The following is a 13,303-nucleotide window of genomic DNA, read 5'->3' as shown; positions in this document are numbered from 1 at the left end:
TTTCAACAATTTGTATTCTTCCTGTTGGAATTCGATAACTTAAAAGCCTGGATGTTGGGGCTAAATTTGTCAGGTTACTGTCTGACCCGATCACTTTAATTAAACTGACTTAATAAAAAAAAAGGAACTCAGGACCGCGAGGGGTGCACCCACACACTGAGACAATGGGGATGTTCTATCGGGAACTCACCAAGGCCAGCTGGCCTGGGTCTGAAAAAGCATGGGATAAATCCGGACTAGCTGAACATAGCGGACAATGAGGAATACTGAGAACTCAAGAACAATCGCAGTGGGTTTTTTGATCCTACTGCACGTACTGGCTTTGGGGGAGCCTAGGCAGTTTGGATGCTCACCTTATGAGACCTGGATAGAGGTGGGCGGTCCTTGGGCTTCCCACAGGTCAGGGAACCCTGATTGCTCTTCTAGCAGATGAGGGAGGGTGACTTGATCGGGGGAGGGGGAGGGAAATGGGAGGCAGTTGCGGGGAGGAGGCAGAAATCCTTAATAAATAAATAAATTTAAAAAAAAGGATGTAAATAGCCTGACTTGATATTCCTGAATTGTAAAATGGGGCTAGTGGTAGTGTTGTTATGCAGGTTGGTGTCAATCAGTTCAACAGTGTAAGTCTAGCCGGAACTATGTACCTGGGAGTTCTTAGGACTAATCTGTGTTTCTAGGTGCATATGCGTTCATGTATCATTAACTAAAGAAATGGAATCATCAATTTTTAAAAACTAGCTTTATAATGTATTACACCAGCATTTTCAAGTTGTTATTTTAAGTCTAGAAATATAACTGTATTCTAATTGCCTCCCTAACTCAGTTTCTCTCCTTTAATTAATGCTGGTTGAGTTGCCCTCTACCCAGACTTACTTAATTGGGTAGGCTCTATCTTCAGCATATCATTGTACACTACAAGTATTCCTTTCATATTCATATTGCATGATACCCAAAACGCTTTATTGATAAGTAGAAGCTGCCAGCTACGTTTGCACGATTCCTACATTCCCAAGCACGTAATCTGCCTTGTATCTGCAGTTATAAACCGTGTTTTAAAATTTCTAGGTCATAAGCAATTGTCAAAATTAGAGCTATTGTCACAATTTCGTTTTTCTTTTTCAGATTATTGTCATCAAAACTTGTTCTGAGATAACTTTTATGGTTTCTTCACAGTTTTCCCTCCTTCACAAAGCAAAAAAGTAAAGCTTTGTCTATATGTGAGCAAAGACAAGAGTTTGGAGAATTTTCCGGTTCCGGCCTGGTTAGCTTTTTAGAACCATCCCAAGTGACATCCCCAAATATTCCGGTACCCTTTTGGTTGACAGCGATCAGTGCCATTTGGATTAAGATATATGTCTGATGGTTCAGGTCACTGTGTATTTCTGTTTCTTTCTTTCTGCAGTTTATTGCGTTTGCTTCTTTATTCTTCATCTTGGTTTCCATCACGACCTTTTGCCTGGAGACTCACGAAGCTTTCAATATTGTTAAAAACAAGACAGAGCCAGTCATCAATGGCACAAGCCCTGTTCTCCAGTATGAGATCGAAACGGATCCTGCTTTGACGTATGTAGAAGGAGTGTGTGTGGTGTGGTTTACTTTTGAATTTTTAGTCCGTATTGTCTTTTCACCCAATAAACTTGAATTCATCAAAAACCTCTTGAACATCATTGACTTTGTGGCCATCCTCCCTTTCTACCTAGAAGTGGGACTCAGCGGGCTCTCCTCCAAAGCTGCTAAGGACGTGCTTGGCTTCCTCAGGGTGGTTAGGTTTGTGAGGATCCTGAGAATCTTCAAGCTCACCCGCCATTTTGTAGGCTTGAGGGTGCTAGGACACACTCTCCGCGCCAGCACCAATGAATTTTTGCTGCTCATCATCTTCCTGGCTCTAGGAGTCTTGATATTTGCCACGATGATCTACTATGCCGAGAGAGTGGGAGCACAGCCGAATGACCCCTCAGCTAGTGAGCACACCCAGTTCAAAAACATCCCCATTGGTTTCTGGTGGGCTGTGGTGACCATGACTACGTTAGGCTACGGGGATATGTACCCCCAAACGTGGTCAGGGATGCTGGTGGGGGCCTTATGTGCTCTGGCTGGAGTGCTGACAATAGCCATGCCCGTGCCTGTCATTGTCAACAATTTCGGAATGTATTACTCCCTGGCAATGGCGAAGCAGAAACTTCCGAGGAAAAGAAAGAAGCACATTCCTCCTGCGCCTCTGGCAAGCTCACCTACGTTTTGCAAGACAGAGTTAAATATGGCTTGCAACAGTACCCAGGGTGACACGTGTCTGGGTAAAGAAAACCGGCTTCTGGAGCATAACAGATCAGGTAAGGCATGCTTTCAAATGTGGAACACGTAATACTTTGTAGACCACTGTATCCTATAGGTAGAGGGGAGCTGTAAATACACATGAGTTTTCAGTTTCAACTTCTCCTAAAATGTGTGTCTGTGAGGCTTATAGATAACTAGACTGTAGCATCTCTACATCTGGGTCTGCAGAGCAGGTCTGTGGGGGTTTCTGATGTTGGTGGGACTGACCTCTGCTGATAGTGCCAATATTTTCTTTTGCCCATTTGTTGCTTCCGTGCCAATGTTTCTTTGTTTCTCGGCATGGTGTGATGGTATGACCTGAACCATTTCCCACTCCTTATCCTCCAAATGTTCACCTTCATCTCATTTGGCTTGGTGTGTTTGTCTCAGCTTTACCTCTGCCACATGGTACCCTGCGTCTCAACCTTGTTCAGGAGAAGCAGTTGCTTAAGGAGAATGGATGCTTGCACGTCAAAGGCCTAGACACTAAAGAGGTGATGTGGAAGACAGCTATTTCAATAAGAAAGCTCATTATTAGTAACATTCTAGACTGACTAAATTTTTATCATTTTAAAATTAGGGAGGATATTGCAACTTGATTCTTTTCGTGAAACAAAGTCATATATAATGCAAAAATTAAACACTCACCATAGTTCAGGGCACAGGTGATCTGCCATGGTAACCAATGACAAAACACCATCTCATTCCAGCAATCATTTCTTATTGTGTTGTGCCTTGGCCTCTGCTCATTGCTAGAACTGTATTTTGAATATTTTTATTGCTCGGCATTTGCTGGAATCTTGCTTCCTATATGCTAGAGGCAACACACAGTTAATTGAGTCTGAGCTGAGAGCCAGTCTGTTTAAGCCAAGACAGAGGAAGTTCTTGCTTGTCTATTATGTCCTAGTAAAATGCAATACTTTTTAGATTATCAATTTAAATAGCTTAATCTCTTTTAGATCTACTCTAACTATTTCTTATATGAAAAAATAACCGCGGATGGTCTCAGGTCTCATTTAGAAACAAGGTCCACCTTAGCTTCTGAAAAGTTTGATGAGGCAAACAGAAAACTGGAAGAAGTGTGACTGGAGATGAATCTGCTGTTTAAAATTTTCATCCGCAGTCATTATATATACATTTGGGATTTCAGCTGGAAGTTCTATCAACACATATCTGACAGCTATTGAGAATACTTATCTGAAAGGGGCAACTTAGCTGAGGTGGTTGCTATTACACTGCTCTCAGTGTATTTTTGCAGAACCCTTAAGAAAGCCATGGTCAAAAAGGTCACATCTTCTCCATTCCACACTGTAGTATCAAGCCCATGTGCAGGCCAGTGTATATAGAAAGCCCCCGACAAGCATGCAGAAGTAAACAAAGCTCTCACAGACACGGGAGATCTTTGTTGTGTGCTTTGTTCAAAATGATCTCGAGTCTTCAAAGTGGGATGGTAATTCTTATGCTTCGGGATTATTTTAGTAAGGATTTTTTTGGGGGTGGGGAAATTGAATTTCAGAAAACTAAGAAAAACATGTCTCCTTAAGAACTGCAAGGCCAGTCACTACTCATGAGTTTTTCCTAAGTTAACCGTTTCCATTCACGGGTGTCTGAATAACATGTAACAAACTACATGGTAAACTTGTCCAAATTTATTACTGCATATTTTTTGAGTTCATACCACCTGTGTGAAAGCCAATATCCGTTCAATTCCAAAAACGAATCAGAATTTTGTAAGGAACACTCCTCCCTTTTTCAATGCATTTTCATTTTTCTTGGTCTAATTCTCTTTATTGTGCTGAGTACGGTGATGTGAGGACTGTGTGCTGTATATTGAGTGACTGGACTACAGGCATCTGCTGTAAACTCTTTGTCCTGTCTCATTTCCTCATCCGTCCCTGTCTGTCAATGGGCGTGGTGCTGTGACCAGTGTTATCAGGTGACGACAGTACAGGAAGTGAGCCGCCACTATCACCTCCAGAAAGGCTCCCCATCAGACGCTCTAGTACCAGAGACAAAAACAGAAGAGGGGAAACGTGTTTCCTATTGACGACAGGTGATTACACGTGCACTTCTGATGGAGGGATCAGGAAAGGTAGGCATGCATTTAATCAAACCGTAGTAGGCAACGTAGCCATTAAGTAAGAGCGATGCAAATTGATCATCGTCATGTTTCCAGGGAACGCTGCATGTGGTTTACTCTCTCCACTACATCTCTCATTATAAGCATTTTATAATCGCCATTATGACAGGCTGCTCTTTTGTTACATTACCCTTTATTCTTTATACTTTCTTCATTCTTCCATTTACCATTTGTAAGAACAGGTAAACACATTAAGTCAGTCATTAATTATTTTATTATAGCTTTTTTTTAGCAGTCTTTAAAAGTTATCTTTTGTATTAAAACAATACTCACTAATTGGCTCTATGACTATATTTGTTAAGTAATTGATGACCATGAATCAATTGATAAAGTATATTCTTTTTCAAATGGAAGAGCTAAGTACCCTTTAAAAAGCTTTCCCAACACTTATCAGGGCAGCAAATGCCAGTAGTGTCAATGACTGTCTCAATGGGCAAGATCCACCCCTCTGCCATGTGTGTTTGTAAAAATTACTTGAATGGTCACTTGTGTGATTAAAATTACCCGTTTTTTTTTCCTTAGACCCCAAAATAATTTTAAAACCGTTAATATTTTTCACTGGACACTAAACAGTAGTTAACATCTAGGAAATGATCAATATTTATTTGTTGATGGAATTAAAATGGTCGAACAAGTGTCTTGGTTAAAGAACAGGAAAAGATCTTTAATGACTTATTTATTACCCTTGTTAGCTAAATCTGAACAGAAAATTTCACGTTTTGTTCCATTGTAATCTGTAATTGATGTCCATGTTTGTTTTGCGAAGCACTTTTTCCAATTCTTCAATGTTTTAAACTTAAAATGTTTGTTTTGTGGTGGCGCCCTTAGAAAGCTTCTCATAGCTTAGACTCCAGTTCCTTTTTATTTCTTCTGAGCATTTTATTGCTTTTCTGCTTTCAATGTCTTTGAGACGTGAAAGCAGAGGACTCTTCACTTTGTTTTCATTTTTTTTTTTGCTGAGTAATATATCAAATAATTCTTCATCCCAATTATTTCCATGTGTTCCTTGGACAAAAATGTGCTGCAGTCCTCTGAATGGGTTTCTTTATTAATTTATATTTATATGTGTGCTAAAGTTTAAATGTTTTATGAGGATAGCTAAAGTTTTATAGTATTTGAGCAAAATATACAAACAGACACTAATAGTAATATCTTGTGTTCAAAACAGTTTCCTAAATGCATATATATCCTAACAAGTTTATCTCTGTATATATATACATGTATATATGTGTATACACACATATATGTATATGAGATCAAACACATATTCATCTTTATACATCTTCCATTAAAATATTATATACTGTGCTTATACAAAGGTAATGTATATAAATATCTTGAATCAAATTTTCTTCCGTGTCAAATAATACTTTCTACTTTAAACAGTTGAGAAATGTCTGAGAAAAGCTCTGAACATGAGAAGCTAGCATGTTAATATAAAATTTTACTACAAAATTGCAAATCTTTATGAACAAAGCACTTAATAAGATACTTATTTTGCATGGAGAGATACATACAGCTTTATTTCACAAAAGGACTTTTTTTTTGGATGAGGACTGGTTTTGTAAACTGATTAGCTCATACGAGCCTTTTGTGCTTCATTATTCCTTGCCTTGTGACACCAACTCTTCCACTTTGTTTTAATTGCTGTATGTTTTCCCTCTGTGGGTATTGTTTCTGGAAACGCTTAACCATGTTGACTTTGTCTTTGGCTGTCACATCTACCAGAAAGCCATCCGTTGCCCTTCCTCTTTCCTTTATAGAGCTTATAGAGTTCTTTTATTCTTCCCAAATATTTACTTCCTATAGGATACACTCACTTTTCAAATGGATATTTCTATTCATTTTATTTCAAATTTCTCCAAATTTTCTCCGTAGCCAATAAAATTTAAAAATTATTGGATTCCTAATCTATTTTACATATAAGGATGAAAATATTCCATAATGCTTTTAGAGAGAGGAAAGATTTGTTTAAAGAGTAACCTTTCAATATTTAAGATCTTTGTGTTCTCTTGAAGCTGTTTTTGAGTAACATATTATCCAAACTACAACCTTCATGCATGCTATCTATATAGCAGGGTTGACATTATCCCAATTGAGTACATGTTCCTAGGTGCTGAATAAAGTTGGAGTTCCATTTTCTAATGTTGGTTCCAAGTAGATTTAGTATTGTTTAATTTTCATGTGTAACCAAGATTTTATATTCAAATCATCATTGATATTTTCAATGACTCCAAAAAAAAGTTTAATTAAGGAAAAAATATGTCAGAATTTCGAATCAGAAATATTTAGAATAGGTAAAACTAAAGATGTATAAAGAACATATAATTTTACTAATTAAATATTTGTTGTAAATGAGGAGAGCTTTTTTTAAATGATATTAAATCATGGATATTAAAAATAAAAGGATCCGTAAACAGAATAACAAATATTTACTTTAAACTCTATAATTTAGACTAGCAATCAAGATCATCTATCACTTGGTGATTAAGATAAAATTATCTAACAGATCATTACATTTCTGAGAGGTGTGTAAGGGGCTTGGAGTATAAAGTTCCCTTTTGATGCATTCCCACCAGTAATTAACATTCATCAATGTTTATAATCTAGTTTTTATTTTTAGGTCACATAATCAACTTCTACGGCATAGAAAATATCCTTTTCTCTGTGATTTTTAAAGTTATAATATCAACCACTTTAGAGAAATGCAGTAACAATGGAGTTACCTTGCACATCGTTTCTATGTAATGATAAATTACTTTCAATTAAAAAAATGAAGGCATTCTTCCATTAACTATCATATCACCTAGGCGCATGGGATGAAAACACCCTCCTCCATGTTTCATAATAAAGGATGCTAAAAGAACAGAGACAGGTAAATGTTTATTCAACAGAAAACAGGCCCCTAAAAACACTATTATAGTTAATGAAATATCTATTTACAAAACCATTTAGAAGACATCCAGTCTACAGGAGATCAGTGTGTGTGCATGAGGTACGGAGTGTTCGTTACTCTACTCTCCTGTTTCTCCGAGTGTTAGCCCGTTATGAGGTTGTTATAGAGTCTGTCTTGATGATATATGTGTTGGCCTCTCCTATGTCAGATTAATAGATAAATTACTTCAGTCCCAGTTAAGAGAAGTAGAGGCAATTACAAAAGACTCTTTCTTTTCTCTTCGTCCCACGTTCAGCAAGCACACTAGAGCCCATGGAGAGTACTACACAGTCTAGAGGAGACACGAGACAAGAAGCTCATTGGAATTGTGTGCACTTACTCAATTTTGGTTGCCCTCCAGGAAGTTCTTTTCCAGCCCTGTAACTGTTCAGTGGAACTGCCAAAACATTTATGTCCAAAGCAGTGTGATAGAACTTCATTTCCATTCAAATGTCCTGCTTTCTACTTCATGTCCCATTTTATATGAGATGCAGCCCAAACTCATTCAACTGCCTCTAATGTTCTACTGAAAATACTGCACCACGTGAATCCCTCCAAAGGTCACAGGATGGGGTAACTGGCTGAGTGGTTAAGGAAAACAGCCAAGCTAATGTTTCTGAAAAGCTGTTCTAGTATCTAAGTGCATGGATATCACTCACAACAGGTTAGGTTGGAAATATTGGACTAAAATAAAATTTGCCTCAATTTCTAGACAGTAAAATCTAGAGAGTAAGGGAAAGAGATGAAGTCATCTGAGAACATCAGATTCAGATTTATGTCACTGAAATTATGATTCAGTTTACATTTCATTTGTTTCTTTTTTATTTAACTTTATTTTATTACCTAAGGGATTGGTAATATACTTTCCATCCTGTATCACCTGGATAATGGCACAAAATGCCATTATTATTCAGATCACCCTTTTCAACTTGTAAAACTCAAAATATACTTATGTTGGTAACAAGTGTACACTTCAAGCAAAGCATGCTTCATTTGCTATTAACACTAAAATTAAAAAAGAAAAATGCCTCATGTATTTTTAATGTTCAGAAACACATCCTGAACTTTAAAGTGTTGAGTGTGTAATCTTATTTAAGTCGCTTTGTCTAAGTTTTAAAAGTTTTTGTAATCTCTACACCCAAATTGCATCAATGCTAACTATAATCTGGACATAAACATATTTTGGAACATTGTAGCTATAATTTATGATAGCTGGTTTAATAGTTTCAGGATGCCAAATGCAGTGAATTTCAGTTTTTAGATGTATGGATTGTTTCAATATTGAATTCTTTACACATGGTTTGGGCACAAAAAGAGCACTTTTGATTACCCTGCATGGTATTGTTTGTCTCTGTCTATTTTCTGGTTGAATTCAACTGATGTCTGTGCATTTTTTCATAAAAGGATATGAAAAATCCCGAAGCTTAAACAACATAGCGGGCTTGGCAGGCAATGCTCTGAGGCTTTCTCCAGTAACATCACCCTACAGCTCTCCTTGTCCTCTGAGGCGCTCTCGATCTCCCATCCCATCTATTTTGTAAACCAAACTGCATCAATCGGCTAAATTATATCAAAACAAGTACTGTTTATCCTGTAATGGAAGTAATTAAATGTAGCGTTTCTCCAGGCTCCATAATACAGCATAAATCCTGCATGATATAACTATTTGAAGTCAGAAATGCTACTTGAGTAGCTAAAACATCTTATTCTGGCTTTAATGATGATTTAATGTAGTGCTACTACTCAATATGAATTGCCCCAATTCCCTTTCGCAATACAGTGACCAATAGTGCCAGATATTGGCCAGTATACTTACTAATGTATAACCTTATCTTCAGGGAGATATACTTAAATAGTGTGCTTCTAAATGCCAACCACTTCATTGGATCTTCATTTCTTGTGAATCCAAACCATTCAGAAGATGTCTGGGATCCTAAGCTAGTTTGCACACCACCTGACTTTGGTCAGTTCATTTGCATGGACCATCTTGTCTGTATCACCTGAATACAGTGTTGTAGAGTCCTGGAACTGGATGGCTCAGGATATGTGTCCTTGCTTCCAACCATACTGCCACTGTGAAAGCACCAGTCGCCTGTTCTGCATGTTGAATTGCGGGGCAGGGAGGGTGCCCTTCTCTTTGGTATGTTCCCCTCTTTTCTTTGATAGAAATAGTTGTTTTAAATAACTTAATTTCTTGAATGATTTATTTGTCTTCAAAAATGCTGTATTGGTGTTCTGAATGTTTTTGGTTGTTTGTATACACAGATAACTGCAAAGAGGTTGTCATTACTGGTTACACGCAAGCCGAGGCCAGAGCTCTTTCTTAATGACTTGGGGAAGGCACAAAACATGAGAGAAAGGTAACTGCTAGCCAGGCTTGCATTGTTTAGCCAGGAATTGCTGCTTGGTAATAGGACCATTACCCCCGTTCTCCCCTCCTCTTTGTAAATCCTAGAATTTGTCATTATTTTCAAAGGTAGAGTGCTAAATATTACCCAAAGCTCTTGTATAATTTTATTTATGATTTTGTGTGAACATCCAAGTTTCCTGGTGTTCACTAGAGGGTTTTGCTTGTTTGCTTTGTTTTTGACTAGCCTTAAAATCTGCATCAAAGGACTAACCAGACTTTTCAGGCCGTGTTTAATCAGGTGCTGTGTCCTGTGCGTTGTTTTCATCTGTCTGTCTTAGCTCCCTGTCTTAACTGTCTGTGCCATCTGTCTCCACAGAGGGTAGACATGCCCTGAGAAGCTCTTTAAACTTAACACTAATCTCCCTACTCCTGCCCCCTGACTTCTACGCTACTTGGAGCAGCCTCTCTGCTTTGTATATATGTCAACGATGCTCTGTAGACTACCTAAATTCATAGGCACTGTGAATCTTCTTTGATGAGCAGGACCGAAGCAGCAGTCTTACCATAGTACTTGGTTGCCTAGTGCAATGTCATTTCTACTACCTAGCAACCAGCATTCATTACTACATTCCAGCAAACATCCCTAAGGAGTCTTTCGCAGTCTGGAGGGAAGAGAGTCTGTTTACACATCCCTACCCAATGCCATAGCAATAGTGTGTCTGATATTTTAGGTATATGAGGGAAGAAAAATGCCATAATATAGTCGCAGTGTAGACAATACCTTTGACACATTGATCCTTAAGATTGTTAATGAATTCCTAATTCTCGTGTTTATTTTTGATAGAAAGACAATTGTCTCCTTTGTTATTGGCTAAAGGCATGTGTTAGTCTTCACCCCCAAGCTGTAGAGCATGAACTGCATGTCAGAGATCTTGTACAGCAATGTATTTGCCCAGACGTAGCCACCCGAGACTTAGAGATACCATGATTCTTTTGATAACACCGCTATAGAATGCTATAAACATGCAAAGGTTTATGGTAAAGAATTAATATGCTGTCTGGTGCTGCTGTTATTGACTGCAGTGTTGTACAGAATTTATCATGGATTTTTGACTGCTGAAAAAGGGGCAGTGAGATTTAGCCATACCCAAGATTGTACTGGAAACTTCTGCTACTGAATGTGCCCTGATGTGACCAGTTTGCATTCAGAAGAGGTCCTGCACCTTCGTGAAGCCATTGAAAGCTTATAAAGGAACAGTGATCGGAACTGAAGCGGTGCTCGCCAAGGAAAGAGTCTGCTTGTCTGCTGACCAGTGTCCAGGAAACACCTGTAAATACCACCGTGTGCATGGGTCAACCGCTCCAACAATCTGATAACACAGGAAGCCAGCTTCATGATTAACATCCCGGAAGTTTCAAGGAATGCCCATGAGACTCTGAGTGTCTCCTCTCCAGGTCATGGTGGCTTTGCTGAGAATTACCGAAGGCAGTGAATCCCATGTAGTATAGGTCTGTTTTCATTCCTTATTTGTACATTGTATGTTGGTTCCACAAACACTTGACTGCCTCATTTTCTTGCAGACTACTGATATATCAGCTTGTCCACTGTGCTGTAGTCTTTAGTGTCTCCATATAAAATCTAACTAATTTTTAGTCATGTATTCATTTAGTTCTGGAAAAGTGTTATTATCTAAAAGAATTCCTCCACAACAGTATCCATAGTTTAAGTCTTCTGTCGTTGTTACCTCAATTATAAATATTAAAAAATATAAATTCTGGCAAGGAGAATATATTTTTATTAAATGATCAAAGGAAATGTCAGTATATAGTAGAGTATTATCAAATTATATCCTAAAATGTCTATTTTGCATAAAAGAGATATTCTTTAATCAATTCCTTTTTTTGTGAGCTTTGTGGCTAATGAAGCCTGTATTTGTCTTTAACACTGCTGTAGCTCAAATTGTATGAGAGTTTTTCATCTTGCTTAATCAATATTTCTAGAATCTACTAGTTCCCCTGGGATTCTGAATATACTGTATAACCTAATTATGAACCTCTGTATCGTGTACCTTTTGTGACCACCTCAAGGTGCATGCGTAACCTTGGTGATAAGCCAATGGACATGTTACTAACTGAAATGACGAATAAAAGGCAAATGGCCGGGGAGAAACTTGAATCCTATCTGATTAAATCATTCATACCATTCTCTGGGCTCCTTTCTTCGTGTGTTACTCTTTCAAAAGATCTCACTGTTGGTTTGCTTCATGGTGTCACTTCACACACCCGTACCTTCCAAAGCAGTAGGGAATGAATGGCTTTTTAAAATGCTTAAGCGTTCATCTGCATTCCAATCTTAGAAACATAGCTAATGTTTTCCCCATTTCTATATGTCTTGTTTCCTCTGTGAAAATTCCTCCCTTAAAAGAGTATAAAGTTACTAATTACCATAGTACTCAATATTCATAGGCAATTTTATGATCAATCCTAAACTTTTATTTTTATTTCTGATTTGCCATAGTTCTTGGCCCAAATCCTTTTGATTTAATATTATTAGGAGTACAGTTAAGGACCTGGAAGGCACAAAAACCAAAAACAAAACAATTGAGACATCAAAGAATGTGGGCAAAACCAAATCTTTTTTTTAAATAATGTATCAGCATGTCGTTTTCTGTCTCCAAAGCTGTTCAGTGTTAGTTATTAAGAGAATACCTAGAAGCTAAGCTTGGCCAAGGAGGCTAAGCTTGCCAAACGTTATTACCATTTTGTTAGTAACAAGCAATGATTTCAGGATGAACTATTTACTGTGAAAAGGATCACTATGTTAAGAGAAAGCGTACACTTACATACATAGTAATTACCCCAATTCTTATTTAAAAAGCAGGATTAGGCTAGCCTGACAGAAGAGTAAAGATATTTATCTTCCTTTTAAAATAAATCACAAGTAGAGGCCTGTGAGATGCCTCCGGGGGGCTAAAGGCCCTTGTCATCAGGCCTGGTAATTACAGTTTAAGCCCTAGGATCTACTCAAGGGAAGTAGAATTGACCTTTACAAGGGGAATTTCAGCACAAACACACACACACACACACACAAAAATAAAATACAAAAATAAATTACAACCAGTCAGGCTGAAGGACAGCTTCCCAGTGAACTGAGAAAGACTTTGGGGGTGGGGCCTACACTCGGGCTGAAAGCATGTATGACCAAATGAATCAATTTAAAGACTGAAATCTTTAGGAGTCAAATTTGATTAAAATATGTCTCAGAAAGTTTTCCTTACTGAAAAGAATGTCCCCTTTTCTCCCAATGTTCATTTCCAAATGAAAATTTTTAAGATGTAAATATTATTAAATGCTAGATTTGCATTAATATTCTATTGCAGGTTCAGTGAGCTCAATATTGATATAAAAATTCCATCTCATTCTTTCTTGAACTGCTTTTGCTTAAAATTATGACATTGCCATTGTTTTTGGAAAGGAAATGGTTGAATCCTTATTATCACATCTATTTGCCATCGTGTTATCAGGTCAACGTAGATAACAACAGAATATGTGATTTGGGCATTGA

The 13,303-nt window shown here is 37.7% G+C and overlaps 1 protein-coding gene across 13 annotated transcripts in view; it reads left to right on the top strand.

The window, feature by feature from the left end:
* The window catches only part of Kcnc2 (potassium voltage-gated channel subfamily C member 2), a 171,298-nt gene extending 159,355 nt beyond the window's left edge, over window positions 1-11,943 (top strand). For 2 of the 13 annotated variants that reach the window (XM_075954002.1, XM_075954003.1), the window contains exons 3-6: window positions 1,403-2,330; window positions 4,241-4,405; window positions 9,654-9,748; window positions 10,822-11,943. In XM_075954002.1, coding sequence (XP_075810117.1) covers window positions 1,403-2,330; window positions 4,241-4,405; window positions 9,654-9,715 — 1,155 coding nt within the window. In that variant the 3' untranslated portion in view covers window positions 9,716-9,748; window positions 10,822-11,943. Of the gene's footprint in view, window positions 1-1,402; window positions 2,331-2,703; window positions 2,808-4,240; window positions 4,406-7,644 lie in introns of all 13 variants that reach the window. The other 11 variants (XM_075953996.1, XM_075953997.1, XR_012908595.1 and 8 more) reach the window with 10 other exon arrangements.
* Window positions 11,944-13,303: the final 1,360 nt, after the last annotated feature.

This window comes from Microtus pennsylvanicus, chromosome 20 (assembly GCF_037038515.1).
Source record: "Microtus pennsylvanicus isolate mMicPen1 chromosome 20, mMicPen1.hap1, whole genome shotgun sequence".
In the NCBI taxonomy this organism is placed as follows: Eukaryota; Metazoa; Chordata; class Mammalia; order Rodentia; family Cricetidae; genus Microtus; species Microtus pennsylvanicus.
The sequence above is the reverse complement of the archived record's forward strand: the minus strand, read 5'-3'. Positions and strand labels throughout refer to the sequence as shown.